This window comes from Choloepus didactylus, chromosome 9 (genome assembly GCF_015220235.1).
Source record: "Choloepus didactylus isolate mChoDid1 chromosome 9, mChoDid1.pri, whole genome shotgun sequence".
NCBI lineage: Eukaryota > Metazoa > Chordata > Mammalia > Pilosa > Megalonychidae > Choloepus > Choloepus didactylus.
In genome coordinates, this window is record NC_051315.1 from 40,753,301 (window position 1) to 40,780,255 (window position 26,955).

Below are 26,955 nucleotides of genomic sequence, written 5' to 3' on the forward strand. Positions count from 1 at the left end.
ATTACTCAAACTTTCTCTTGTCCAAATGGCCATACTTAACACAGAAAGAAAGGATTTGGTTGGTCAGGTACTGGGTTTATAATCAAACAATAGCTCCATTTCAGCTGAGACCATTAGACAACTAAGGAAAATGACTGGGGCTTTGTAGTCTTCTTACATAACAATTTTATTTGAATCCCTGGGTGCAGAGTGAATTTTCCAAGAAGTAGCTATAATTTGGACCTACTATGTTTTAAAGCATTAGGTTTGTTTTTTCTTTCTTGGAAATACATTAGTGAGTTACTCAAACAGTTGAGAAATGCGCCTAAAACAACAACAAATGTTAAGCACGTTTGAAAATTTTAGTTTACTAAATTTAGACCTTGTGCCAGTTTGAATGTATTGTGTCCCCCAAACGCCATTATCTTTGATGTACTCTTGTGGGGCAGACGTTTTGGTGCTGATTAGATTTGCTTCGACTGTGCCCCACCCAGCTGTGGGTGATGACTCTGATGAGATATTCCCATGGAGGTGTGGCCCCACCCATTCAGGGTGGGCCTTGATCAGTGGAGCCATAGAAATGAGCTGACTCGAAGAGAAGGAACTGAGTGCAGCTGTGAGTGACGTTTTGAAGAGGAGCAAGCTTGCTAGAGAGGAACATCCTGGGAGAAAGCCATTTTGAAACCAGAACTTTGGAGCAGACGCCAGCTACGTGCCTTCCCAGCTAACAGAGGTTTTCCGGACACCATTGGCCATCCTCCAGTGAAGGTACCCGATTACTGATGTGTTACCTTGGACACTTCATGGCCTTAAGACTGTAACTGTGTAGCCAAATAAACCCCCTTTTTATAAAAGCCAATCCATTTCTGGTGTTTTGCATTCTGCAGCATTAGCAAACTAGAACAGACCTTGTGCACAATTCCACATCTTTAGAAAATACAATCAAATAAGCAGAACAGTAAATGTGCATATTTGAGGATGCCTCTTTGCGTTACTGCCTTCTCGAGTAGAGAATGGAGAAAGCTACATTTATTGACTAGCAAACTTAGGATTCACTAATTGAGTAAGGGCCAGTGTGTTGTATGTACTGCTCAACTAGTTTTTGTTATTTGAAAGGAATAAATAAGGTTCTTCTGTTGTGAAAACATCATCCCAAAGAACAAAAGATTAGAAGTCCTTCAATTAGTTGTTCTACAGGTTCAAATTTTAGGTTGTCAAACAAATACTGTATTAGCCAGAGATAGTTATAATTCCTTTAAGTTTATGAGTTGGAGGCCTTATATTTAGAAGTAGGTGATATCTGCTATAGCAGAAGGGAGCACCATTTGAGTTGTCTCTGTTCATACAGTGATAAGATTTTTTTAAAATTTGGATAATTGGAATTGTAGTATTAAAAAGCAGAACTTTTATTTGTGTCCTAGTATCTCTCTGGAATCGGCTGTTGTCATATACATAGAAGATTGGAAATAATGACTGGTTTATAGATAGCTCATCACCATTTTTCAGAGCTTGATGCAATTATTTTAGCCCTCAACTGCTCTATTACTAAATCCCCACAGCAGTAGGATCTTGTGTGATCCCTTAATGAAATGATGTTAATAAAAAAAAATAGAACATTATATACAATGATGGCATTGCATATACTAAATTCTTATGACTCATTATTTGGAAATTGCTCTCAGCATAGAAAAGTTGGGGGAATAATTACAAACAATATGCTGATCACTTTAAAGTAACAGCTTTAGTGAGATGTAATTCAAATACTATAAAATCACCCTGATCATTTAAAAAAAGGGGGGGAAATATTGATGGGTCTCAGTAAAAACCACTTTGCCCTTTTTTAGAGTATTAAAAACAATAAAATTTATATTTAAAAAAATAAATGAACTTTTCGATGATGGTAAGGTGGTCTTTAGTATTTATAAATCTGTAAGTCAACAGGACTTGAGAAATATGGGTTTACATGGGATAAACAAATGCTTAAACATGCTGGCCAATTGTCAGTAGTTGTAAAATTCCAAAAAATTCCATTGTTAAGTAAGCAATTATCAGATTTAAAAGAAATACTAGAAAAACATTTTTTGGGTTGTAGATAGAAGAGAACTTGTTAAGAATTATCCTGATTGCATAAAGAATCCTGATTTTTCCTTTTAGATCTGATTTATTTAAACTTTTTTGGGTATGAAATATAACATAACCAGAAAACGTTGTTAAACCTAAGTATAGCTTAAGTAGTATAAAGCCAGTACTTGTGTAACTACTACTCAGGTCAAGAAGTAGAACATTGCCTGCTTCTCAGGAGTGTGCCAGTTTCTCTCCCAGGTTACCACCCTTCCCCAAAACAGATCACTATCCTGACTTCTATATATGCATAAATGTCTGTATATGTATATGTATGTATATGTTCATATGTATGTGTGTATATATGTATATATTAAACTATATAAAGACATGGTTTTACCATCTAAGTATGTATCCTTCAACATTAAAGTTTAATTTTGCTTATTTTGTAAGACTGTATAAATGAAATCACATCTTGTTTTTTGCCCAACGTCAGGTTTATCAGATCTTCCATTTGCATAGGAGCGTGTAGTTGTAGTTTGTTCCTTTTTGCTGTACTATAGTATGCTATTGTATGAATATAATAGAAGTACTTATCCTTTCTCGAGTTCGTTGACATTTGTTTTTTACCTAGTTTCTTAGTGCAGCTTGTTGTGCTCCTTTGGACATTACAGTGTATAAAACCTGATACACATGTGCGTAAGTTTCTGGTCCCTCTGTCGGTGGCATCAGCATAAAACTTGCTAGAAACACAAATTGTCAGGCCCCACCCCAGGCCTACATTCATGTAACACCTTGGGATATACATTATGTATATTATGTGTTTATTCCAGCGACTGTGCCATTGCTCAAAACGGTTTTGGAATTTCTACTTAGGACCTGCCTTAGGAACCAGTTGAAAATAACACAGATGCAGGTGCCCACACAAATACACTCTCCTACGCCAGTCTCCCAGGAATACACTCATTCCTTATTTTTGAAACAATACTTTTACCCCATATGAGTCAAGTCTTTGACTCAAAACAACTTAAGGCTATTTTCAAAGGTAAAATAAATGTTCAAAAGACAAAGCTTTGCTAGCATTGAAGATACTCAAAAGAATATGAAACAGACTGAAGACTTGTTAAAAGAGGACCTAAAACAGATTGGACAGTGTCATTCCTGGGAGAACTGCAGCGCCCCTGGAGAAGGCAGTTATTCAGGCTTTGCGGTTGGGCAGGTATGAGTTTGAATCCACTTGTACTAGTGACTGGCTCGGTCATTTTAGGGAAGTACTGAATTCCTCAAGCCTCAGTTTCCTCCTGTATGAAGAGAGGATAATAACTCTAAAGATTCAAAGCAGTTGGTACATAATGATTATCTGCAGGGTGATTCCCAGCGTGGGTGCGTTTCGACCATGGATTGTGGCAGTGCTAATCTGTGTGAATGTGGCTGGCTGTGTCATGCCTTCATAGCTTTAATGCTATTTTCTTCACTGTGCTTCCTGCAGGAACGATTCCAGGTGAAGAATCCTCCCCATACATATATTCAGAAGCTCAAAGGCTACCTGGATCCAGCTGTAACCAGAAAGGTAAGAAGCGTTTGTTTTCATTCTTTGTGGTTTCCCCATTAGCAGGCAGAATCGTGCCTCAGGAAAACAATCTTTGGAGACTGCACAATAAGGAGACACAGACAAAAGCCATCCTTCTCACTTGAAGATGTGTTCAAAAGTGTTTCCCTGAGTCGGGAGTCACATACCCCTGATGATTATTGAGTTGCTGCCGTTTCCAATTTCACAGGGCAGAGAGTCCAGTCCAGAGGTGTTTAGGCCCCTGGAAAAGCAGGCCTAGCAAAGAGAATTCTTGTCTTTCATGCCTTGGTGCATTTCCAGAGACCTTGAAAAGTCACTGGGGCTTTGTCATCCCAGCTGTGCATTCACATCCTGTGTTGATGCTTTTAGCAGCTTCCCCCACCCCAACCCCAGTCCCTGGCCCCAAGAAGGTAAGGAGAGAATAGCTGGTTCCATTCTCTACTGATTCTCCCCTTTGACAAACAAGCCCTGCTTTGTGCAGCCACACAGTTGGTTTAAACTACTGCCTCGTGGTGAAGCATGTAGCCTGGCACTGCCCTGCAGGCCCCGCCCGTCCTGGGATATCTCAGGGCAGGGCTGTGCTTGCTCAGGATGGGTGAAGGGTCTCATCACAGACTGCCCTTGCTTCTCCATTGACCTTCTACCGCTCCTGCTTTCAAGGCTGCCTCGAAAATCTCTTGAGCTAAATCCCTTCTGCTTTCAGCGAGTGACTCCTGAGACAAGAAAGACACACTTTTCCTGGTTAGCCACTGTTTTCAGGGCTATTATCTTATTTGTTTTTAAAAAAATCTTTTTCTTCATCATCTTTTTCTCCCTTCTCCCCTAAAACAAAACAAAAACAAAAAGTCCAGCTAAGAGGACAGCTATTATTTCCTGTTGGAAGTTTTCTTGGCCTTTGTTCTGTGGTTAGTATGCAGACAAGGGGGAATAAAATTTAGGAGTGATGATGAAAACAGACTGCAGACCTTCACAGTGGGCAAGACACCATATATTACTGGAATATGACATAGCCCTGCTACCTTCTAAGAATATATCTGTCAAAATATCAAAGCTTTTCCTCTCACAAACATGGCACACATTTTTTTTTTTTAAGACCTGCTGTCACTCCCTAAATGAGACAGCTGCTAATTCTTGTTCGTTTATCTTGTTTGTCTCCTTCTCTAAGGATGTAGCAGCCTTGATTTCATCAGATTAGAGAGAGTTGGAGGAGGACACAGCCATACACAAAGCAACCCCAAACAGGTGCTTTTCTGGGCTATTTCTTTGCATAGGGGCAGCCACGTTTGTTTTAGAAAAATCTTCAGGAATCAGGCTGGCTTAGCTCAGACTCTCGGCATTATGTACTCTCACCAGAATTGACTATGGGGGAAATGCCAATGTCTGTACACGAGACTGAGACATCAGCATGGCCTCCCACATGACTTGTCCCTCACATAGAATATGTTCTGCCACCAAACAATTAGCTCAACATTTTTCAGATTCTGAAAAACAAACAGAAAAAATGTAAACTACTAGGCATTCTTTCTTGGACTCCTATCCCTAAACCCTGTAAGTGGAAGAGGCTTAGAGGAGAGAGGCGAATGTCCTAGCACAGCCCCAGTTCTCCTTTGGGTCAGTTATTTCTGGTTTAAGGTGAAGAAAATAAAACAAACGAACAAAAAAACCAACAAAAGAATTCTCAAAGTGTTTTACTGAACCGTGACAAAGGATGGCTGTTGGCGCTGACCTTCATTCCTGAAATTACTGCTCTGGGACTGTGTGTGTTCACCTAAATTGTTTCATCTGTGCCTCATCTTTCAAGATCGGTCATTCAGCTCAGAAAAAATAAAATGGATGTTGAATCAATTGCCCCTGCTTTCGTAAGATTCCTGCCAGGAGCTGGCAGTATGAAATGATCTGTTCCACGCAACATAATTTGTAATGCTTAAAGCCTGGAAAAAGGGGCGCTTATGTTTGGAATAAGGCATGGCCTGTAGTTAAAATGAGTTTAAGATTTTCAGCCATATTATGATTGGGGTGGGGTTGGGGGGAGGTTTCAAATCAAGGCTTTAAATTTTAGCCAGACAGTGTAGGCTGAGTAGGCTCTCTCTAACTGCCCTGGAGCCGTCAATACTTTGTTCATTAGTCTTTTGTTTAAATTGAATAGAAGTTACTTAATTTGCTCTCTTCAAAAAAGTTTTTAAAACATATTCTATTTGGATTTGTGTCTCAATAGTATAAATGAAAATCTCTAGGGTAGGGAAGCAAGGGCCTAAATTAGATATTTCTGTGACCAGAACTCTGTGAACCGGCCTTCTCATTTAATAGCAGGCAGTTGTTCCCTGCTCTGCTCATGTCTGGCTTGGAACAAGGTACAGACCAGGGAAAAAGGAGGCTGGTGCTCGGTGGTAACTGCAGTTGTGAAATGAAAACTGTTGTGTGGATCTTCCAGGGCTCAGTTGCCTCCAAGGGCTTATCCCAGGGCCCGCCTTATACTGGGAGGCAAGTGAGAATGATCCAGACTGCTGATGGATCCTACCCGGTTCCCTTTTGCTGGTTCCCAGAGGAACGTGATTTCTTTTGGAAATGCTTTAAGGCATTCTGGATATGTTGTAGAAGTGCACAGGGCTAGTATTCATTCCTTTTTATTTTATTTAGTTATTAGAGAAGTTGTGGGTTTACAGAACAATCAGGCATAAAATACGGGATTCCCATACACCACCTCACCACTAATGCCTTGCATTGGTGTGGAGCATTTGTTACAATTGATGACAACACATTTTTATACTTGTACTATTAATTGAAGTCCATAGTTTAACTTAGGGTTCACTGTGTAGTGTAGTTCCATGGATTTTTTAAAATTTTTATTCTATTACTATATATGCCATCTGACCTTTTCCCCTTTAATCGTTTTCCAGGTATGTATTTCAGTGCTGTTAATTGCATTCTCAATGTTGTGCTACCACCACCACCATCCATTACCAAACATTTCCATCATTCCAAATAGGAGCCTTGTACATTTTAAGACCTAACTTCCCATTCACTTTCACCACCCCGTCTCCTGGTAACCTGTATTCTAGATTCTGACTCTGTGAGTTTGCTTATTCTAATTGTTTCAAATCAATGGTATCATACAATATTTGTACTTTTGTGTCTGGCTTATTTCACGTAACATGGTATCTTCCAGATTCATCGTGTAGTTGCTTTTATGAGGATTTCATTCCTATTTATGGCTGAATAATATTCCATTGTATATACTGACTACATTTTGTTTATCCATTCATCGATTGATGGATACTTGGGTTGCTTCCATCCTTTGGCAATTGTGAATAATGCCAGTATGAATATCAGTGTACAAATATCTGTTCAATTTCCTGCTTTCAATTCTTTGGATATATACCTAGCATTGGGATTTCCGGGTCACATGGTAATTCTATGCTTAACTTTCTGAGAAACTGCCAAACTGCCTTCCACAGTGGCTCCAATAGCAAAGAATGAGTGTTCCTGTTGCTCCACACCCTATCAACACTTGTTATTTTCCATTTTTTTTTCAATAGCAGCCGTTCTAATGGGGTAAAATGGTATCTCATTGTGGTTTTGATTTGCATTTCCCTGATGGCTAATGATGTTGAGCATCTTTTCATATGTTTTCTGGACATTTGTGTATCTTCTTGGAGAGATGTCTGTTCAAGTCTTTTAGCCATTTTTTAATTGTGTTGTTTTTATTGTTGTTAAGTTGAAGGATTTCTTTATATATTCTGGATATTATATCCTTATTGGATATGTGGTTTCCAGATATTTTCTGCCATTGTGTAGGTTGTCTTTCACTTTCATGATAAAGTCCTTTGAGGAACAAAAGTTTTAGTTTTGATGAGGTCACATTTACCTATTTTTTTTTCTTTTCTTGCTTGGGCTTTGGGTGTAAACTCTAAGCAACCATTGCCTAACACAATGTCCTGAAGATACTTCCCTACATTTTCTTCTGGGAGTTTGATAGTTCTCACTCTTATTTTAAGGTCTCTGGTCCATTTGGAGTTGATTTTTGTATATATGGTGTGAGGTAGCAGTCCTTTTTTTTTTTTTTTTTTTTTTTTTTTTGTGAATGGAAATCCAGTTTTCCCAGCACCATTTGTTGAAGAGACTGTTCTTTCCCAGTTGAGGGTCTTTATCACCTTGTCAAAGACCTGTTGGCCATAAATATGAGGGTTCATTTCTGAACTCTCAATTCTATTCTATTTGTCTCTATGTCTGTACATGTTCCAGTACCATGCTGGTTTGATTACTGTATCTTTGTAGTAAGTTTTAAAATTGGAAAGTGTGGGTCCTCCAAATTTATTCTTCTTTTTCAAGATGGCTTTAGCTATTTGGGGCCCCTTACCCTTCCATATAAATTTGATGATTGGCTTTTCATTTTTGCAAAGGTTTTTGGAATTTTGATTGATTTCATTGAATGTAAAATTTGCTTTGGGTAATATTGACATCTTAACGATATTTACTCTTCTAATCCATGAACATAGAACATCCTTCCATTGATTTAGGTCTTCTTTAATCTCTTAGCAATGTTTTGTAGTTTTCTGAGTACAAGTCCCTTACATACTTTGTTAGATTTATTCCTAGATGTTTGATTTTTTTAGTTGATATTGTAAATGGAATTTTTTTCTTGATTTCCTCTTCTGATTGTTCATTTCTTGTGTATGGAAACACTACTGATTTTGGGGTGTTGATCTTGTACCCTGCCACTTTGCTGAATTCATTTATTAACTCTAGTAGCTTTGTTGTGGATTTTCTGTATATAGAATCATATCAGTTGCAAATAGGGAAAGTTTTACTTCTTCCTTTCCAATTTGAATGCTTTTTATTTCTTTTTCTTGCCTAACTGCTCTGGCAAGAACTTCCAGTATAGTGTTGACTAACAGTGGTGACAGTGGGCATCCTTTTCTTTTTCCTGATCTTAAAAGGAATGCTTTCAGCTTTCACTGTTAAAGTAAGATGTTAGCTGTGGCTTTTCATATATGCTTATCATGTTGAGGAAGTTTCCTTCTATTCTTAGTGTTCCAAGTGTTTTTATCAAGAAAGGGTCCTGTATTTTGTCAAATGCCTTTTCTGCATCAATTGAGATGATCATGTGTTTTTTCCCCTTCATTCTGGTAATGTGATGTAATACATTTATTTTCTTATATTGAACCAACCTTGCATACTAGGGATGAATCCCGTTTGATCATGGTGTATAATTCTTTTGTTATGTTTTGAATTTGGTTTCCTAGTGTTTTGTTGAAGATTTTTGCATCTATATTCATAAGAGATATTGATCTCAAGTTTTTTTTTTCTTGTGGTATTTTTGTCTGACTTTGGTATGAGAGTGATGTTGGCCTTGTAGAATGAGTTAGTATGTGTTCCCTCCTCTTCAATTTTTTGGAAGAGTTTGAGCAGAGTTCAAATTAAGTCTTCTAGGAATGCTTGGTAGAATTCCCCTGTGAAGCCTTCTGGAGCTGGGCTTCTTTTTTTGGGAGGTGTTTGATTACTGATTCAGTCTCCTTACTAGTATTTGGTTTGTTGAGATCTATTGCTTCACGAGTCAATGTAGGTAGTTTCTGTGTTTTTAAAAATTTGTCCATTTCATCTAGGTTATCTAATTTATTGGCATCAGTTGTTCATAGTATCCTCTTATAGTCCTTTTTATTTCAGCAGGGTTCTGTAGTAATATTCCCTTTCTCATTTCTGATTTTTGTTATTTGTATCCTCTCTCTCTCTTTCATTGTCAGTCTTGCTAAAGGGTTATCAGTTTTATTGAACCAACTTTTGGTTTTGTTGATTCTCTGCACTGTTTTTATTTGTTTTATAGTACATTTGTCTCTGCTTTAAATTTTATTTCTTTCCTTTTGCCCAAAGTTTGGATTTAGTTTGCTCTTCTTTTTCTAGTTCTTCCAGTTTTGAAGTTAGTTCTCTGATTTGAAGTCTTTCTCCTTTTTTAACGTAAGCATTTAGAGCTATTAATTTCCCTCTCAGCAGTGCCTTTGCTGCATCCCGTAAGATTTGGTAATTTCTATTTCCATTTTCTTTTGCTTCAAGATATTTTGTAATTTCACATCTCATTTTTTCTTTAACACATTGGTACTTTGAGCATGTTGTTTAATTTCCACATAATTGTGAATTTTTCCATTTCTCCCTCTGTTATTGATTTCTGGCTTCATTCCATTGTGATTGGAGAATATACATTGTACGATTTCAGTATTTTTGAATTGAGACTTGTTTTGTGACCGAACTTATGATCTATCCTGGACAATGATCCCTGTGTACTTGAGAAGAATGTGTATTCTGTTTTGGTTGGTTGAAGTGTTCTATATGTCTGTTAGATCTAGTTGATGTAGTGTATCATTCATGTTCTATACTTCCTTATTGATCTTCTGATTAGATATGTTATCCATTGTTGAGAGTAGTTTGTTAAAGTCTCCTACTATTAATGTAGAACTATCAATTTTTCCCTTCAAATTTGTCAGTATTTGTTTCTTATATTTTGGGGCTCTGCTGTTAGATGCATATATATTTACAGTTGTTACAACCTCCTGTTGAATTATCCCTTTTATTAATATGTAGTAACTATCTTTGTCCCTCATAACTGTTTTTTACTTAAAGTCTATTTTATCTGATATCAGTATAGCCACCCAGCTCTCTTTTGGTTACAACTTGCATGGTATATCCTTTTCCATCCTTTCATCCTCAGCCTACTTGTGTCTTTGAATTTAAGGTGAGTCTCTTGCAGATAGTCTATAATTGAGTCATGCTTTTTTATCCATTCCATTAATCTCTGCCTTTTGACTGCAGAGTTTAATCCAGTAACATTTAAAGTCACTATTGATAATATAGGACTTTCTTCTGCCATTTTACTATTTAGCCTTTGTAAGCCTTATACCTTTTTTTCCCTCACTTCTGCTAGCCTTACCTTTATATTTATTTGCTTTTTCATGTTGTACCATATTGAGTGGCTTCTCATTTCATTCTTGATTAATTTTTCATCTGTTTTCTTTGAGGTTATCATGAGCTTTAAATTTAACATCCTATATTTATAACAATCATATTTGGTTTGATACCAAATTAATTTCAATACTTTTCCTATGTCCCTCTGTACCTCCACCAATTTTTTTTGTACTTATTACCACTTATATCTTTGTACATTGTATGTCCAAAACCATGGATATATCATTACTTTTTATGCATTAGCTTTTTAGCACCTGTAGAAAGAAACAAGTGGAGTTATATACCAAACAGTACACTATAACAATCCTGGCATTTATAATTACCCAAATGGTTACCTTTGTCACAGATTTTTATTTCTTTATGCTGCTTTGAACCACTATTAACTATCCTTTCCTTTCAGTCTGAAGAACTCCCTTTAGCTTTGCCTGTAGGGTAGGTCTAGTGGTGATGAACTCCCTCAGCTTTTGTCTATGTCAGAATGTCTTAATCTGCCTCTCATTTTTGAAAGAGAGTCTCTCCAAATGTAAAGTTTTTACATGCCCGTTGTTTTCTTTCAGCACTTTAAGTTCTCAGCTTGCCACCTTCTTTCCTCCATGGTTTCTGATGAGAAATTGGCACTCAATCTAACTGGGACTCCCTTGTCCATAACATATTGCTTTTCTTTTGCAGCTTTCAGAACTCTCCTTGTCCTTTACATTCGATAGTCTAATCAGTATGTGTTGGGAGGTATTTTTCTTCATGTTTATCCTGTTAGGTGCTCTTTGATATTCTTTGATGTACATATTCACGTCTTTTGCTAAGTTTGGGAAGTTCTCTGCCATTATTTCTTTCACTATTCCTTCTGTCCCTTTCTCTCTTTTTTCCTCCTTCTGGGATTCCCATAATGTGTAGATTATTTTCACTTTTAATATTTCTTTTTTCTTTCTGTTCCTCAGCCTGACTTGTTTCAAGTGTCTTGTCTTCAGGTTTGCTGATTCTTTCTTATCCCAGCGCCAATCTGTTTTTAAAGTTCTCCTCGGCATTTTGCATTTCAGTTATTGTGGTCTTCAACTCCAGTAATTCTGTTTGCTTCCTTTTTAAAATTTCTGTCTCTTTACTTAGACTCTTTTCTTCCTCATTCATTGTTTTCCTGATATCCTTTAGTTCTTTCTCTGCACCTTCCTTCATCTCCTTGAGCATTTTTAAGATCTTTTTTTAAAGACTTTTCAGTATGTTCACATTCTCATCTTCTTCATTGGTGTTTTCTGGATTTTTATCCTTTTCCTTTGGATGGGCCATCATTTCCTGTTTCTTTGTCTTGTACTCGTTTGTTACACACGGACCATTTTAATATTTTAAAATGTTAACTCTGGGTTTTATTCCCTGAGATTCTTTTTCTTGGTTTTGTAAAGCTAATTCTTGAGCTTCAGCCTTCCTATCAGGAAGGTCTTCCCAAGGCAAATGCAGTGTGCAGGGTTTTCCCTGTCTTTCTGGGCCTCTGTCTTGTCCTGGGCTTTTGCTTGTTAGTTGTTTTGGAGTTCCGCTATGTACAGGAGTTTAGTTGTCCCCTCTGTTTCCCAGGAGGCAGACCTCCTTCTTCCAGGTGTTTGAAGCTGGTAGGCCTTTGTCCTAGACTGTCTGCTACTAGAGTTTTTTTTTAATATCCTCCTTTTGTTGTCTCAAGGTGCTTTTGCCTGGAGGGCAAATTCTGGGAAGAATGTCACCCTGGAGAGGACTTTCCCAAGGCAGATTTTCCCAGCAAAAACAGGGCCAGGGACCCATGAAGGGGGCTCACACCAACTCCAAAGTGCCCTGGGGAGGGGATCAGGAAGGGCACCAAAAGCTTCTCCGAGGGCTCCCCATAGTTGATCTTCCCTGGCCTGTCCAGCAAATGCAGCTCTTCAGTTAGCTCTTCAGCTCTTCTTGGTAGCCCTGAGAAGATGCTGTGTCTTTAAGTCTCCACTGTCTCTGCCCCTGTGCTGCAGTCTTTGTCCAGGGTGGGGTTGAAACAATGGCTGCTGCTTTCTTTGGGGTTTGTTGAACAATAGCTGCCCTCAGAGCTGGCACCCAGCAGTCTGAATTTGCTGATCAAAAGCTCTGATCAGTAATGGGCTGTGCCCATCCCTTGTCTTGGAGAAGAGGGTTTTTAGCTCCCTTTCTGTCACCAGCAAGCTAGCCACGGACTGGATCCCAAGGAGGCTTGCTGTGGCAGTCATGGACACTGGTAGCCGCTGCACAGAGAGAGCAATTTATTGTTCTTTACTTTTGTTTATTAACGTCTTCCTCCCTCTCTTCCCTGGATGCTGAACAGTGTTCTTCTGGCCTCCAGAGTTTCAAAATAGTTGTTTCAGACGGTTTCTGCCTGCTTAATGGTTGTTTAGCCAAGGCTTTTCTCCAGTTCAAAGTCCAGCTGAAAATTGGACAGTTCCCAAGATAATATAATGCCATGGGGAAGTCAGTTTAGTTTTACCTCAATTATCATACATTGTCTACTATAGTAAATGCTTAATAAATGTTGGTTGCTATTGTTATTACTATTGCCTCATAGTGATTTACTTCAGTTATTTTGTTTTGGCTTACATCTTATGTCCTCAGTGTTACGTTGGGCGCCGTTGTGGTTGATGGCATGCGTAAAGGATGACCTTTTCCTGGGGAAGCATTAGGTAGAGTTAAGCAACTGGCACAGGCCAGCAGTGAATGAAATGGAACAAGACAGAGCTGCACCCAGTGAATAGCTCAGAACCAGGCTTTTAAAGGCCATATGTGCAGACTGCCTCAGTCTTCCTCTGACTTGGGAATGGACACTCTGGAGCATCTCAATACCTAGAAATGGTTGCTTCAGCTGTGTGGCCCCAGAACCTGCCTTTCTTTTTTGTAGAATTTTTGTTCCTTTCTCTTTTCTTCCGTACTCATGCTGCAGAACTTTCCTCACTGACTTCCTTACTCCATTTCTAGTCTTCATCTCCAAGGAAAGAGACTAGGGAGCCAACCCTTTGGCCTTTCGTCCTGCAGTGCTCTCAGTTCCAAGAAGAGTACTGAGTATCCTCAGTATCCCGGAGTCTCTGGGCTTGGCTGTTCCTCAAATTATAGGTGAATTCTTTGATGTTTCTTAGACCATTCTTGATGAAATCATTGGGGGGTGGGGGCAGAGGAGTGTTTGTCTCTCTTTTCTCATCACGTCAAGGATACTGTTTCCTTCATATACCCTTCTATACCTGGATTCTAAAGTCCTTAGAGGGGTCTTTAGGGTGCTTTAGGAATGGGAGTCAGGGGAAAATGGTAAAACTTATTGTTTCCTTGGGGCCCTGGTCAGATGCATTTGGTGGAGAAGCAAGGGGTTTCAGAAGAGGGGAAGAGTGTGATAGGAGTCTGTCCAGAGCGAGCAGTTTTTCAGGTCTTCTCTGGGGTACCTAGTCCCAGCTGGTTGCATGACTCTCCCTACGCTACCCTCTAGAATCTCATTTCCAGTCTCCTGCCTGTCCTTCCTGTCCTTGGAAGAGCCTTTCCCAAGCCATGGAAGCCATTATTAGAAACTTGGAGCTGGATGAGTCTCTGTTCCCCCTGCAATTATGGCAGCAGAGAGAGTTGGGTCCTGATATCTTGAGCCTGAATTCTCAGAACTTTTTCCTATAAACACTGTAACATTTATGTTTATGCTGAACACCTACTGCTTTCCTTCTGGGAGTCTGGAATTTTGGTACATGCTAGGCAGAGGGTGCCGGTATGACCAGCCTCTAATAAAAACATTGGGGACTGAGGGTCTAATGAGCTTCCCTGATGTATAACATTTTATATGTGTTGTCACAACTCATTGCTGGAGGAATTAAGTGCATCCTGTGTAACACCACTGGGAGAGGACTCTTGAAAGCTTGCATCTGGTTTCCCCTGTCCTTTGCCCCATGTACCTTTCCTTTGCTGACTTACTTTGTATCCTTTCATTGTAATAAATAATAGCTATGAATACAACTGTATGCTCAGTCTTATGAGTCTTCCTAGGGGTGGTTTTAGGGACCTCTGACACGTAGGTATATTGGTGAGTGTTGTATATATTGGGTAGTGAAAAATGACGTACTTACTTGTAGGCACTAATTACATGAAATAAGTGATTTTTTTTTTCAGTTATTTCTTATAAACTGATTTGCATGATGAGAAAAATGTGTGTGCTTTATAAAAAAAAAAAAGAAATGTGAGAGAAGCCCACTTTAGAAGTGAAGATATTTTTCATATTGTGTTAAATTTATTGTAATCTAATTGTAGTTATAGCAGTTGGTAAAATATGTTTTGTGAGAATATGTTTTCTTGAATTACAGAAATTCAGACGGCGTGTTCAAGAATCCACACAAGTGCTAAGAGAACTGGAAATTTCTTTAAGAACCAACCACATTGGGTAAGTGTGTCCCTTTAGCATCTTAGCTCTAAGGAGGTTTTTGGAAACGTTATCAAGTAAGTGAATCATATCCAATGAGTTAAACTTCCTTAACGTCCATTAGAAGTTAAAAGACTGAGGTTTAGATAGTTGGTAAGCTTTGTTAGGACTTAAATTGTTCACTGTGTAAGAATCATTAGACCTTGATTTGGGGTCTGTAACTCTTTGCTTGGATGCAGTGAATAGGACAGTTCATGATAAATGCTTGGTTTCATGTGTGCATAACAGTTCTCCAGAGTATCAGGAATATCCAGTAAGTAAATCTATACAGGAATCCTGGTAAATCTGAAACCTTTACTGCAGCTCTCCAAGCTGGTTGGCTGAAACTGCCTTATTCCCCTTTCCTGAATTCCCTGGAGTTCTTGGCCAGAAGGAGATGGAAGCTGGAGTAATGTCCCGTGACCCACCTCTCTGCACTCAGACACTTAGCTCTCAGTCTCTATTTCATACATCTCGAGATCTCAGGACCATGAAGTATAAATCTGTAGGAAAATAAAGATCGGGGGATCTGTGCACTAAGGATTTATGAGAGTTTCTTCATGCAAGAAAATGGTTGCTTTGCCTCAACTTTATTATGTTCTTACAAGAAAGTTTAAACAAGTTGAATGTTTTATTGCAAGTTCAACTTTATTATGTTCTTACTCCTGCGATGGCATAATTGTATACTACCTTGAAATATTATGATTATCTCCAAGGCAGAATGGTGGGGAGTTGGGTGAGCCTCAGACCAGATATCAGGTACTGTATCTTGTAGCCTTAGTTCTGTTCTAAGAACCTACTTAACATTGGGCAAGTTATTTAACCCTCTGGGTTTTAAGTCTTTGAGCTTTAAGTGAGAGGTCTGTAGACTTTTTGATGTTTTAGAATTTGCAGCTGTGGTACTTTTTGCAGGTCAGTAGGAGATGATGCCTTACGTATATATCACATTACAGTTTTATGGAGTATCCTGTAAAAATAGATATATTACCTAAGTAACAGTTTACTCCTACTTCAAACTATGGTGGATATAAAACCCGTCAAATGGTTAATTTCTGCAATTATTTCATAATAAGCTTTTTTTTTTTTTCATCACAGAAATGCAAGTGTGATTTATAGATGTTGGAACTTGGGATAATCTGGAAGGATTGTTGCCTTGACAATGAAGTATTCAGAAAATAAGCTCATTCTAGCCTGAAGTTGACAGTCATCATTGTCCTAGAAAATGGGCTGTAGAATAATAATCATAGTCATGATTTTAGACAAGGATTGCCTAATCCTTCATTTTACAGCTAAAAGAATTAAGGATCAGAGAAGGTGAATGACTTACATAAAGTCTACAGCTGTAGAGCCAGGTGCTTTGGCTCAAAATGTTGGTTTTTGTTTTTTGTTTTTTTCCCTATATAGCTTACCCTGGCAGCTCTTTACCTGAAGGGAAGTAAGGTAAATAGGGCTCTGGAATCAAAGCAGTGAGGCTCGTCTGTTGGGGATGAAGGTGGTAGTGATTGAATACATTTGGGCACCTAAACTTAGGAAATGGAAATACTTAACAATACTTATGGATTAGAAACTAGATTCTGTTTGGTAGGGCCCAAACTTATGCTGTTGGTACTTATTCCTTACTGTGAAGGTGGAATGAGCTGCAGCCAGGATTTCTACAAATTGTCAAAAAGCATTTCTTCAAACATTGCTGAAATAATGTGAAATTGACCATCAAATACCAAGGCAAGGCCATCATTTCCAATACAAAGTTGGCTGAATAGAAGAGGCCTGGTTGGGTTGAAGCCAGTGTAATCTGCAAGCAATTGGAGTGGTTTGTTGTTTAGAATACTGTGGGCATTTTGAAAGATTCTTATATTTCTTAAATCTTGACCAGTTGAAGTTTTCCTTTACCTACTGTCTATGTGAGACTCTGAAAACTTGGCTTTAGCAATAGAAAAATCCATGAAGATGCATTGACTGGTTCTATGCAATTAATTATGGGTGTAAAATTTTATGGAATGAAACCACAAATGAGAATTTTGACCTATCTTGCCCATCCTCCTAGAAGAAAACCCAAACCTAGAAGAAAACCCAAATAATTCAAAACTCTTCATTGTGGAAATGAACTGCCTTGACCTGGTTTGGGAAATTGGATGAGTTACTCAACAGTGATGAAACTAATCAATTACTACAGAGGGATTCTTGGAATGGAAGGTGCTATATAAGGGATCTATTGATGCATTGTGTTCATTAAAGTACCATAATAGAAAGGTAATTGGGTGCTCATTTGCCTTGAAGGTGAGCTCTTCAGCTCAAATATTTGCATGCCTGTTATTAGTTATTTGATTTTAGATAAGTTACAAAACCTCTCTCAACTTACTTTTGTGACCTAGCTAAATTAACTTCTTACCTATAAAATGAGGAGACTAATATTTACCTCATAGGACTGTTGTAAGGATTAAATGAGATAACTTATAAAAGACCTAATATAGGTTCTGACAATAGATATTTTATATATTATAGCTGTTGAAAATAATATTATATCTAATAATAATTCAACAATATCATATAATATCTCTCTAAAGAATTGCATGCAAGCAATGTTACCTACCTGTCTAAGTGACCCTCAGAATAGGAGATTGTGATTCTCAGAAATTACAAGGAGGAATTACATTTAAAATCTACTTGTCCTAAAAAAATTATTCTTGGTACATCTTTGAGTTTCAAGGTTAGAAGTCTGGGGCTTTTCTGTGATAATGTTTTAAGCTGCAGCTTTGCCAAGCAAAGGGCTTGTTCTGAGTTTTGATACAAGCCTAAAACTCTATAAATGGAACATTCTTCTGAGAAGGAAAATTAATTTTCCTTGAGCCAAATTGGAAAAAGAATTGGGTTAGAGATAATCCCATTCATTTATTCTTGGTAGCTGTAATAATAGAGAAGACTTAGATTATGACTTATCCAAGCCCATGAAATTACTTGACGTGCCCTTGAAATAAACCAAGTACTGTTAGAACACACTGGCCTTGCAGTGTGGGGAGGCACATGTCATGATGTTTTTCAAATCTGGGTGAAATGATTCAAATGGTGGTGATAGGGGTGAACTGGATAGACTAAGGGTTTTTTTTTTCCCCACAGTACTGAGATGTAGGTATCTTAAGAAAATTTATTTTAATATAAGAGTAGAAAGTGATTTTTTTCTTTCTGAGTGTAGGGTCACAGAAGCTCTAAAAGATGCTCATTTTACTTTATCTCATTGGAGTATTGGGAGAACAAGCATGAGATTGCAAGAATAATAAAGTGGCAAGTTGGCAGGATGGATAAGAGGTATATAGAAAGGGAGACTAGCAAAGGAACTGCACAGAGAACATCTTCTCTTCCTGGACTTCCTGGCGTCTCAGTGAAACAGTGCTGGATGGGCCAGGCCAAAAGAGGAAAGAGAGAAGAGAAATGAAGGCTCGTTTTTATGTATATGTATATGTATATGTATATGTATATGTATATGTATTGGATGTGTGTGTTTGTGTGTCAAGACACCCTGTGATTGTTTCTTTCTTACATGGTGCTTTATGGGACTTATCAAAATTATAATTGTATTGTCATTTATTAAGCACCGTATTAGGTACTTTAAATGCATTATTCCATTTATTTCTTATAAAAATCTTTTCATCATTATCCCTTTCCTCTGAACACCTGTTTTATAGATGAGGTCAGCTATTGATCTCACAACTTAGAAGCACTAAGTTTGAACTCAGGTATATCCAAATCTAAAACCATTTATAAAACCAACAGTTTATGGTCTCAGGACCCCTTTGAACTCTTAAATTATTGAGAACCCCAATATGCTTTTTGTTTATGTAGATTATATCTATTGATGTTTATCGTAATAGAAATTAAAACTGTTTTAAATATATTTATGAATGCATTTAAAAATAATAAACTTGTATGCTAACATAAATAATATATTTCTTGAAAAATAACTATTTTCCAAAGGCAAAAAAAAAAAATAGTTGCAAGAGTACATTGTTTTATGTGTTTTCAAATACCTTTAACATCTGGTTAGCAGGAGGCAGCTGGATTCTCATATCTGTGTCTGCATTCAATTTCTTGTGTTTTGTTCAACATATATGAAGAATATCTGGGGCATATACACATATATACAGTTGGAGAAAGGAGACGTTTTAAATAACCGTTTCAGATAATTATGGATTCTTCTTTGATATTACACCAAAATTCAACAAGTGGTGATTTCTTACAGGTAGTTGCAATGTGGAATCTGAAACCATATCAATGAACTTTCTGGACTCTGTGATATTAAAATATATCTTGCTGTCTTGTACTTTGAATGAGTCTTTTTACCCAGGCATGATTTTGTAACATTTTGTTTTGGTCATTTGGAACTGTTGTTCCACTGAATCATTCTGATCATTCAAATGTTGACGTACTATATACACAATATAAAAAAATCACATTGGTTAATAATCACTGATCTCATCAGAATATATTTTAAATATTGGAAAGCTGTCCAGCTCCTGGTGGTGAATACAAGATTTCCAAAATTCTGATTTTTTTTCTTGAAATTTCAGTGTCTGTTGGTTTCCTTGAAATAACTGCTCACTAGATTCAGTTTTGAGAAAATGTCTAACAAGTACCTTCAAATGAAGAATGATGGTTTTTCAGTCATTTTTATGGGGGTAAAAAGGCATCCCAAGAGGAAGAGTGGCTAGTTTAGCTTGCAACTCAAACAACTGCACAAGTGCTTTTCCTTGAGATAACCATGGTGTTTAGGTATATAGCAAAACTATTTTCCGTTTTGCCACATAGAACACTAAAAAAATGTGTACTCAAGTCCAAGCTTTAATAAAATTGATGGTTTTTATTGCTTCACTGAGGACATTTCTGAGTGAAGCTAGCTTTTTCCTTGCCAAGTGCAGGGTGAGTATTAATATATAGTTATATTCTTTGACCAGACTTTTATCCACTATTCCTTTTGCACCATCAGTGTGAATGTCAACAAAGTGAAAATAGCAACTAACATCCTAATATATATTTTTTGACAGTAGTTTTAACCTCAAGGTCCCCTTAGAGGGTCTTGGTGACCCCTAGTGGTGTGTGGGCTACACTTTGGGATCCAATTCATGATGCTTCCTGAGAGAGTAAATTTGGTAGCCAGTGGTGAATGTGGGTGATGCTTCTTTGTCTGCTTTGCATGATTTTTCAGCAACTTCTATTCCCATTGTATGTCTGTGAGACCTCTCTAAAGGAGATTGGTGAAGGAAATGTACTATTTGTCCTTCATGTGCATTTGGGGACAACTTTGCTTGATCTGGGGCAGGGGTGGGGGTGACAGGAGAAAACAACAGCAACTCTGAAACAAAGCTTTGACCATCTTGCAATATAATAGTGAATGTTGGCATCTGCTCTGTGAGCCCTTCCTTGAATCCACTTTTTTCCGGATATATATATATTTTTTTTTTTTTTTTTCATTATCCCTGTCTCTTCCAGCCCCAAAGCATCTGATACGGAATTTGCTTAAATTCAAATGTATAACATATGTAATTATCTGTGAGGTACTGAGTAAGTAATGCACGCTGCCGGAGTCAGAAGTAATTATACATTACAAAACCTATAATCACCCAATTTGAAACTATTTGTATATTAGAAGTGTACAGGAAGTGAGTGTAGCATTCACAGAGGTGAAAATGGACATAATTTACTCTGGGAACCCTAAATTTATGATATAGTCGTTACATGATTATATACATAAATCTGCAGAATGAGGCATCCATCTTCTTATACCTCAAGATAGGGCTTTGAAAGTTCCCCCTTTTTCATCTTTACCTATTTTCTTCCCATGCTCTGTCATTTCTACAGATGTTCACCCTCACCTCTGTTTTCTCTCCCACAGAGAATATCCCAGAGGGGGAAGGATGGCAAGGGAGGAGACAGGGAAAGAGTGAAAGCCAATTTTTTTTTTCTCACAGCCCACAGCCTTATTCCTGAAATGACTTTGCTAACTTGGGATCACTTGACAAAGGGGTTCAGTTGGCCGACTATGAAGGATTTATATTGTATTCTTTCCTAAATGACTCACGGGTGTCAGGGCCAGATCAAAGACCCAGGGAAGATTTGTATCTTAGAAAAATAGGTTAACTGCATTGCATTAAACCAGAGGCAGGGACGTGTTACATTCAAACAGACATTTTAGGAACTGAGCAGCTAGCTCCTGCCTTTCACTTTGAAATTGTCTTTAAGGCACTTCATTCCGAGTCAGCATGTGGGTGTGCAGGCATTGGTGAGGAATTGGATTATAGTAGAAGAAGCCAGTTGATACTCTATATCCCTGCATAGGGATATATTCATATTAGAATTTTGAATTAAGAGAATTGTACTTACAGCTATATTTGGCTTTTCCCCACCTGCTATTTTATTTTCTCATCTGTGGGTCATTTGCCTCCTGTCTAATTTGTGGCTGAACTTTCTAAGTGAGATGGAGGTGCCAGTGGTTTCAACAGTGGCAGGTCCTGAGGATGTCATGAACCATCAGTGCTCTGTGGAGGCAGTGTCTGGAACATCAACCAGAAGGAACTACAGTGACTGTTTTTCTCAACTCCCAAATTAGTGTTCTTTTGGGCTACTCGGATAGAATATTTGAAACTGAGACTGCCTGGAAAATCTGGATCCTGTGGTTACTTTTCATATCAAAAAGATGACCCCCATGCCCAGCACTGGGGGTTTCTGGTATATCTTCCCCCCACCACCCCAAAAGCTAGTTCAAATCATGCAATCAGAGCTGATAGGCCAGATCAATAGAAAAGCCTAAGAGAAGCTAAGGGGCTTGAATTTAAAGAGCATGTAGTCATCTGGTTTTTGATTGTGAGTTCTTGCCACCTGCAAAAAAAATTTTTTTTTTTATTTTACGATTTCTAAACTTCTGATTATCAGCATTAAAAAATGTCCAGTGCCTACTGAGGCCTAGCAACATAGGAAGTAACTAAAATAGATGAAATGAACATAAAATACGTAGAAAGGGATTCCATAAAATCATGTATGTGGTGGTTTTGAAACATCTGCTCCAGCACTGACCAGTAGTCAGCCTCGTTAGTTTTATTTAGGTCTCATAGCAAAGCCAATCTCTGGAACTTAATTGGGGGTGTCTTTGCCAGTGTTGTCACCCTAGGTCTCCTTTAAATTACATGTTATAGCATACATGTGGCTTTTTTCAGCATATACATTTTATGGTAGCCTTCCTGAGGCACTTTGGGGAAAATGGGAGGCAAGCTGTCTACTTTCCGAACTTTGTGACCTTCTGCAACTACCTGCAGATCTGAATTTACTTCATGGAGAATGATGTAGAAATTACTAGTAGAAAGAACGAGCTTGAGAATGAAGTTAAAATCAGCCAACCAAATGAAAATCCAAAGAGGCAAAATAATAAAACAGACATCTCAAATCCACTGTATTCCTTCATCCTTTGAGACAAAAGATGTTGAGGGGTTGCTTGCTCATCCTTAAAGGGACACCTGTATCTCCAGGGCTTCCCTGCTGCTGTTTTGGTAGCCAGTGGCTGTGGTACCTGGAGCTGGTGCACGTTTGTGCCTTGTGTCCATGGAGGGCGGCAACCCTTCTGGAATGCCACTGGCAGGTGTGTCCCAGGTATCATGTCAGTGCTGGTAGTTGGCCTTTTCACTTAGTTGTTTGTTGGAGTCTCAAACTTTACAAAGGTTTAACCAGGTACCACAGGTTCTTTGCATATGAGTACATGGGAGGAATCTGTAAAATGGGGTGATAGGTATTTATCCTTAGTTCCTAAAGGTTCTGTTTGACCACTCTATTTTATCTATTGGCGTTGTTACAAAGAACAAATAAAAATGCGTAAACATTCTCAGTGAACTGTTAAGCACCATCCAAATGCAAGGTAGTATTATTTTGAAATAAATTTTTTTAAAAATATGTTATTTGTCATGTCCTGGCCTTGATGATGGCATGTGGTGCCTGCAAGCTTTTAAAAAGGTTTTAATGTTCATGGAAAAAATTAAGCAAATCATTATACCTATTGAATTTCCAGAAACCCATAAACACTGGTCTCCCATTGGCTGGTTTTGTGGTTTCTCTAGCTTAGTGTGCCAAGAAGGAGATGAATGTGGATTTGGAATCCTGCCTGGATTTCGGTGGTTATGTTGTCATGTCCCCCATCCGCCTCATTCCCTGTGAAATTTTGGCTCCTTCAACAAGCAGGCTGAGGATCTATTGTGGTGGAAAAAGTACATTTAGCAAGTTCCTTTTTGAGAAACTTTCTCATAGATTCTCTTAAGTCTCCTAAGAGTAAAATGCAAGTATGGCACATGCACACATTTTGCTCCAGTGCTTTTATTTTTAACCAGAGAAGTTGTGGTTCTATAAAACAATCATGCATAAAATATAGGATTCCCATATAGCACCCTATTATTAATACCTTGCATTGGTTGCGTTTCTTACAATTGATGAAAGCACATTTTTATAATTAACTATAGTCCATGATTTAATTAGGTCTCACTGTGTGTTGTGCAGTTTCATGTGTTTTTTTTATTTTTATTTTTATTCTAATACCTTATATACAATCTAACATTTCCCCTTATAACCATTTTCAGATTTATAATTCAGTGCTGTTAATTACATTTACCATGTTGTGGCCCCTTATTCTTCCACACTGATATGTTTTGGTTGTTATAGTTGCCATATTTAAAAGCTCCTGCCTCATGTAAAACAGTCTATGCTTGCTCTGTATTTCCTTTCAGCTATGAATGTTTCTGGTAGAAAAACAAAACTTCCCACTGTATCCTTTTCACAGTAGAACATCAGATGAACCTTTCCAATGTCTTTTTTTTTGTTTTTTTTTTTTGTTTTTTTTTTTAAACAGATGGGTAAGAGAGTTTTTGAATGAAGAAAACAAAGGTCTTGATGTTCTGGTGGAATATCTGTCATTTGCGCAGTATGCAGTCACGTAAGTAAACCTGGGCTTGTTTGCCTTTGAGTTTTATTTTGGCACAGAAGATACAACTAAGTGGTAAAATTATACACTGCAGTGGGGGGAGGGGGCCCAGAAGCAGATGTGGTCGCCTTGAAGGAGGTTTGTTTCTGTTTGGGTAACTAAAAACAAATGACATAATTAGTATTAGAAATGTCTTTAAGGCAGAAATAAAATAGGTGATTAAAAATCACCCTTATAGGAGAACTTATTTTAAAAAGAATTATTTCCTTTAGGGCTTAAGTTAACATATTTCCATACAGTAGAATACTCTAGCAAATATTGAAAGGGGTTTATGATATACTAAGTGAACAAAGCAAGATGCAGAAGAGTGGGTCCCTTTGTATTTTAAAAAATGTGTATAACTTATATTTGTATATGCTAAAAAATGTATAGAAAGGGATTGCAGAAATACCAAACATAGTGGGACTGGAGGAAGGGTTGAAAAAGAGGCTTTTCCTTTTTTTCTTCACATGTATTTGTATTGTTTTGGCCTTCTCCACAAGCTGAGGGGAAAAAATACTGAGGAAGAATAGGGAAAAAAAATCAACTTTTTAAACCTTGTTTGTGCTATTTCATAAAATTCTCCCATTTGCTAAGCTTCTGGAATGACTTATGGCAAGACTAAAGAGTATGTGTTTGAGGCATTCCCTTCTGCACATTTCCAAATTAATCAAAAAATATTCCAGTACGTATAGATATTCTCTTACACATACAGCTTCAGTAAATAAGATTGTACTTTAATTTAGACTGAAAGACACAGCAGCCCAGGTGGTGTTTTATTCCCCCTTCACTCTTCTTTTAAAAGCAGAAAAAGTCCTAAGACCTAACCAGATGTTATTTTATTAATCCTCATCACTTCCCTGAGAATTTGTGAGGAGAAAGCTATAATTATTCCTTCCTTATGGATGCAGAAACTAAAGTGTTAACAGAAACTGGCTTAATGAGTTTCAGCTTTGATACCACTCATATATTATATAAGGCGGACTACGAAAAAAACCAACAAACAAGTTCTTATCTTCCAGAGAAATTGTCCTCTGAAATATAATCCTAGTTTTTATAGCTTGCTCTTCCAAACGATGTTTCTTATCTGTCTTTATCACATCAAGACCTGCTAATCTTCTTCGCACTTCATATTATGTGGCAAAACAGAATAATATTATCCTATTGCATATTTTGTAATCTGGAGTAATATTGTTGGCTTTAAGAAAGGGCTAAATGATTTTCAAAATAATGGAAAAGAATGGCATGTTATTATTTTTGCTGTGATTAACCCTTTAGCTACATATCACAGTAGGACTTGTAAATCACCTTTCCCAAACGTACTCTCACATAGGGCCAGTGGGGGATGTTAGTGCTCATGAGGGAATTCTTTTAGTTTACAATGTTAAAAAGTCACCAACAAAGATTAGAACTCAGAAGTCCTGTTTCTTAATTGCGTACCTTTGTTTTTTGGCATTAGCTTTACATTACATACCCATTCTTTGCTTAAAAGTTGGGATAGTAGGACCTCATTTTACACACCAATATGTTCCAAGACCCTTCATGTAAGTTGTGAATCATGCATAATAGCGAACCCCATGATTTAATAAGCATTTCTTATACAAACATACCTATCACTCATTTTTTTATAAATAAGGCAAATAAACACTTTAGTAACAATAAGTAAACAAAATTAATCATAGAAATAATTTTGAGAAATTTTAATTCTCTCTCTGCCTTTATTTTTATCGCTTGCCAATCACATATACCTGATTTCACGTGTGTTGAGTCTGTGTGAAACATGGTCCTACCGTATTAGCTTTCTATCACATACCCAGTCTTTGCTTAAAAGTTCTGGTTTTGTTTTGATTTAATTAGATAAATTAGGTATATGTGTGACTTCTTTCTTGATACTAATCTGCAGAAAAAATTCCTTGGCACGTAAGTATTTCCTAGCCCATTGAATATAGACAACTGGCTCATACTGTGTTCAAAAGGGAAGCATTCCCTACGGTGATCCTTTCCATCTTCTGCCACGTGAGAGGGAGGGGGTGAGCAGAGAGGAACATAAGAGCCCTGAACGATTTGGGGACCACAGAGTGACTGGTGAGGGCATAAGCACATGAGCGAACTCTGAGGCTCCCTTCTGCAACTTGGAATGCGCCCCAACCTTCCTTCTCCAGTCTCAGTTATAAGCTTCTATTTGTAGTGCTTGAGATTCTATTTGTTTATCCAGTTCTACTTCTTTATTCTGTGCTTCTAGCATCCTTAAGTTAGGCCAGAATTGTCTGTGGTCAGAGGCATGCTCTGGATTTTTTATATTGGCCTCTGCTATCTTGATTATTCGCATTTAATAGATGGAGAACATCACCTAGTTTTCAGGTGACCATTCTAACAAAATGTTTAATTTTGGCCGTCATGTTTTTATTTCCAGTATGTGTTCTCTTCTGCACTATCTTCTAAAACCTTCCTGGGGATATAAATCATAGCTCTTGAAGCTGCCTTCTGTTTGCTGTACTGTCTGATCGGGTGTTGCTTGATGGTCTTCTGGATAGAAACAATAAAATGTTCTTTTTGAGAAAGCAGAGTTACTGACTTGGGAGGGAAAAATACACAGAACACAAAGGCGTCTGTTTTAAGCCTTTGTTCCTAAAATTATACAAGAATGAGCAACTTAACTTGCCATTTATTCTAACATGGTTAACATGAGTAATAACCTCAAAAAAAATGCTAGAGAAACAACAGTCCTACTTTAAAGACTACCACATTGGGAAGAGATTCCAAAATCAAAGCAGATCTATAACTTTGATAGTAATATATCACATATGGTTGGAAAAGTACACTTGCCAACACACTAGGAGAAAAGGCTCAGTGAAAATTGATGGGTAGGAATAAATTAGTATAAGTCTAACATATTGGCTTGTTGGAGCAAAATGAAGGCAGCTGTAAGATCTTTCTCCCCCTTCCACCATTGCAGTGTTTAGAAATTTGTAAGTTAGCAAGCCATATGGCAAGATAGAATAATGCAACGCTGTCTAATTC

General features: G+C 37.7%; 1 protein-coding gene across 8 annotated transcripts in view; it reads left to right on the forward strand.

Moving 5' to 3' along the window:
- FMNL2 (formin like 2) overlaps positions 1-26,955 on the forward strand; it is a 337,731-nt gene that overhangs the window by 212,391 nt on the left and 98,385 nt on the right. For all 8 annotated transcript variants that reach the window (XM_037849116.1, XM_037849118.1, XM_037849120.1 and 5 more), the window contains exons 3-5: positions 3,530-3,610; positions 14,854-14,930; positions 23,824-23,907. In XM_037849116.1, the coding sequence (XP_037705044.1) occupies positions 3,530-3,610; positions 14,854-14,930; positions 23,824-23,907 (242 nt within the window). The remainder of the gene's footprint in view (positions 1-3,529; positions 3,611-14,853; positions 14,931-23,823; positions 23,908-26,955) is intronic.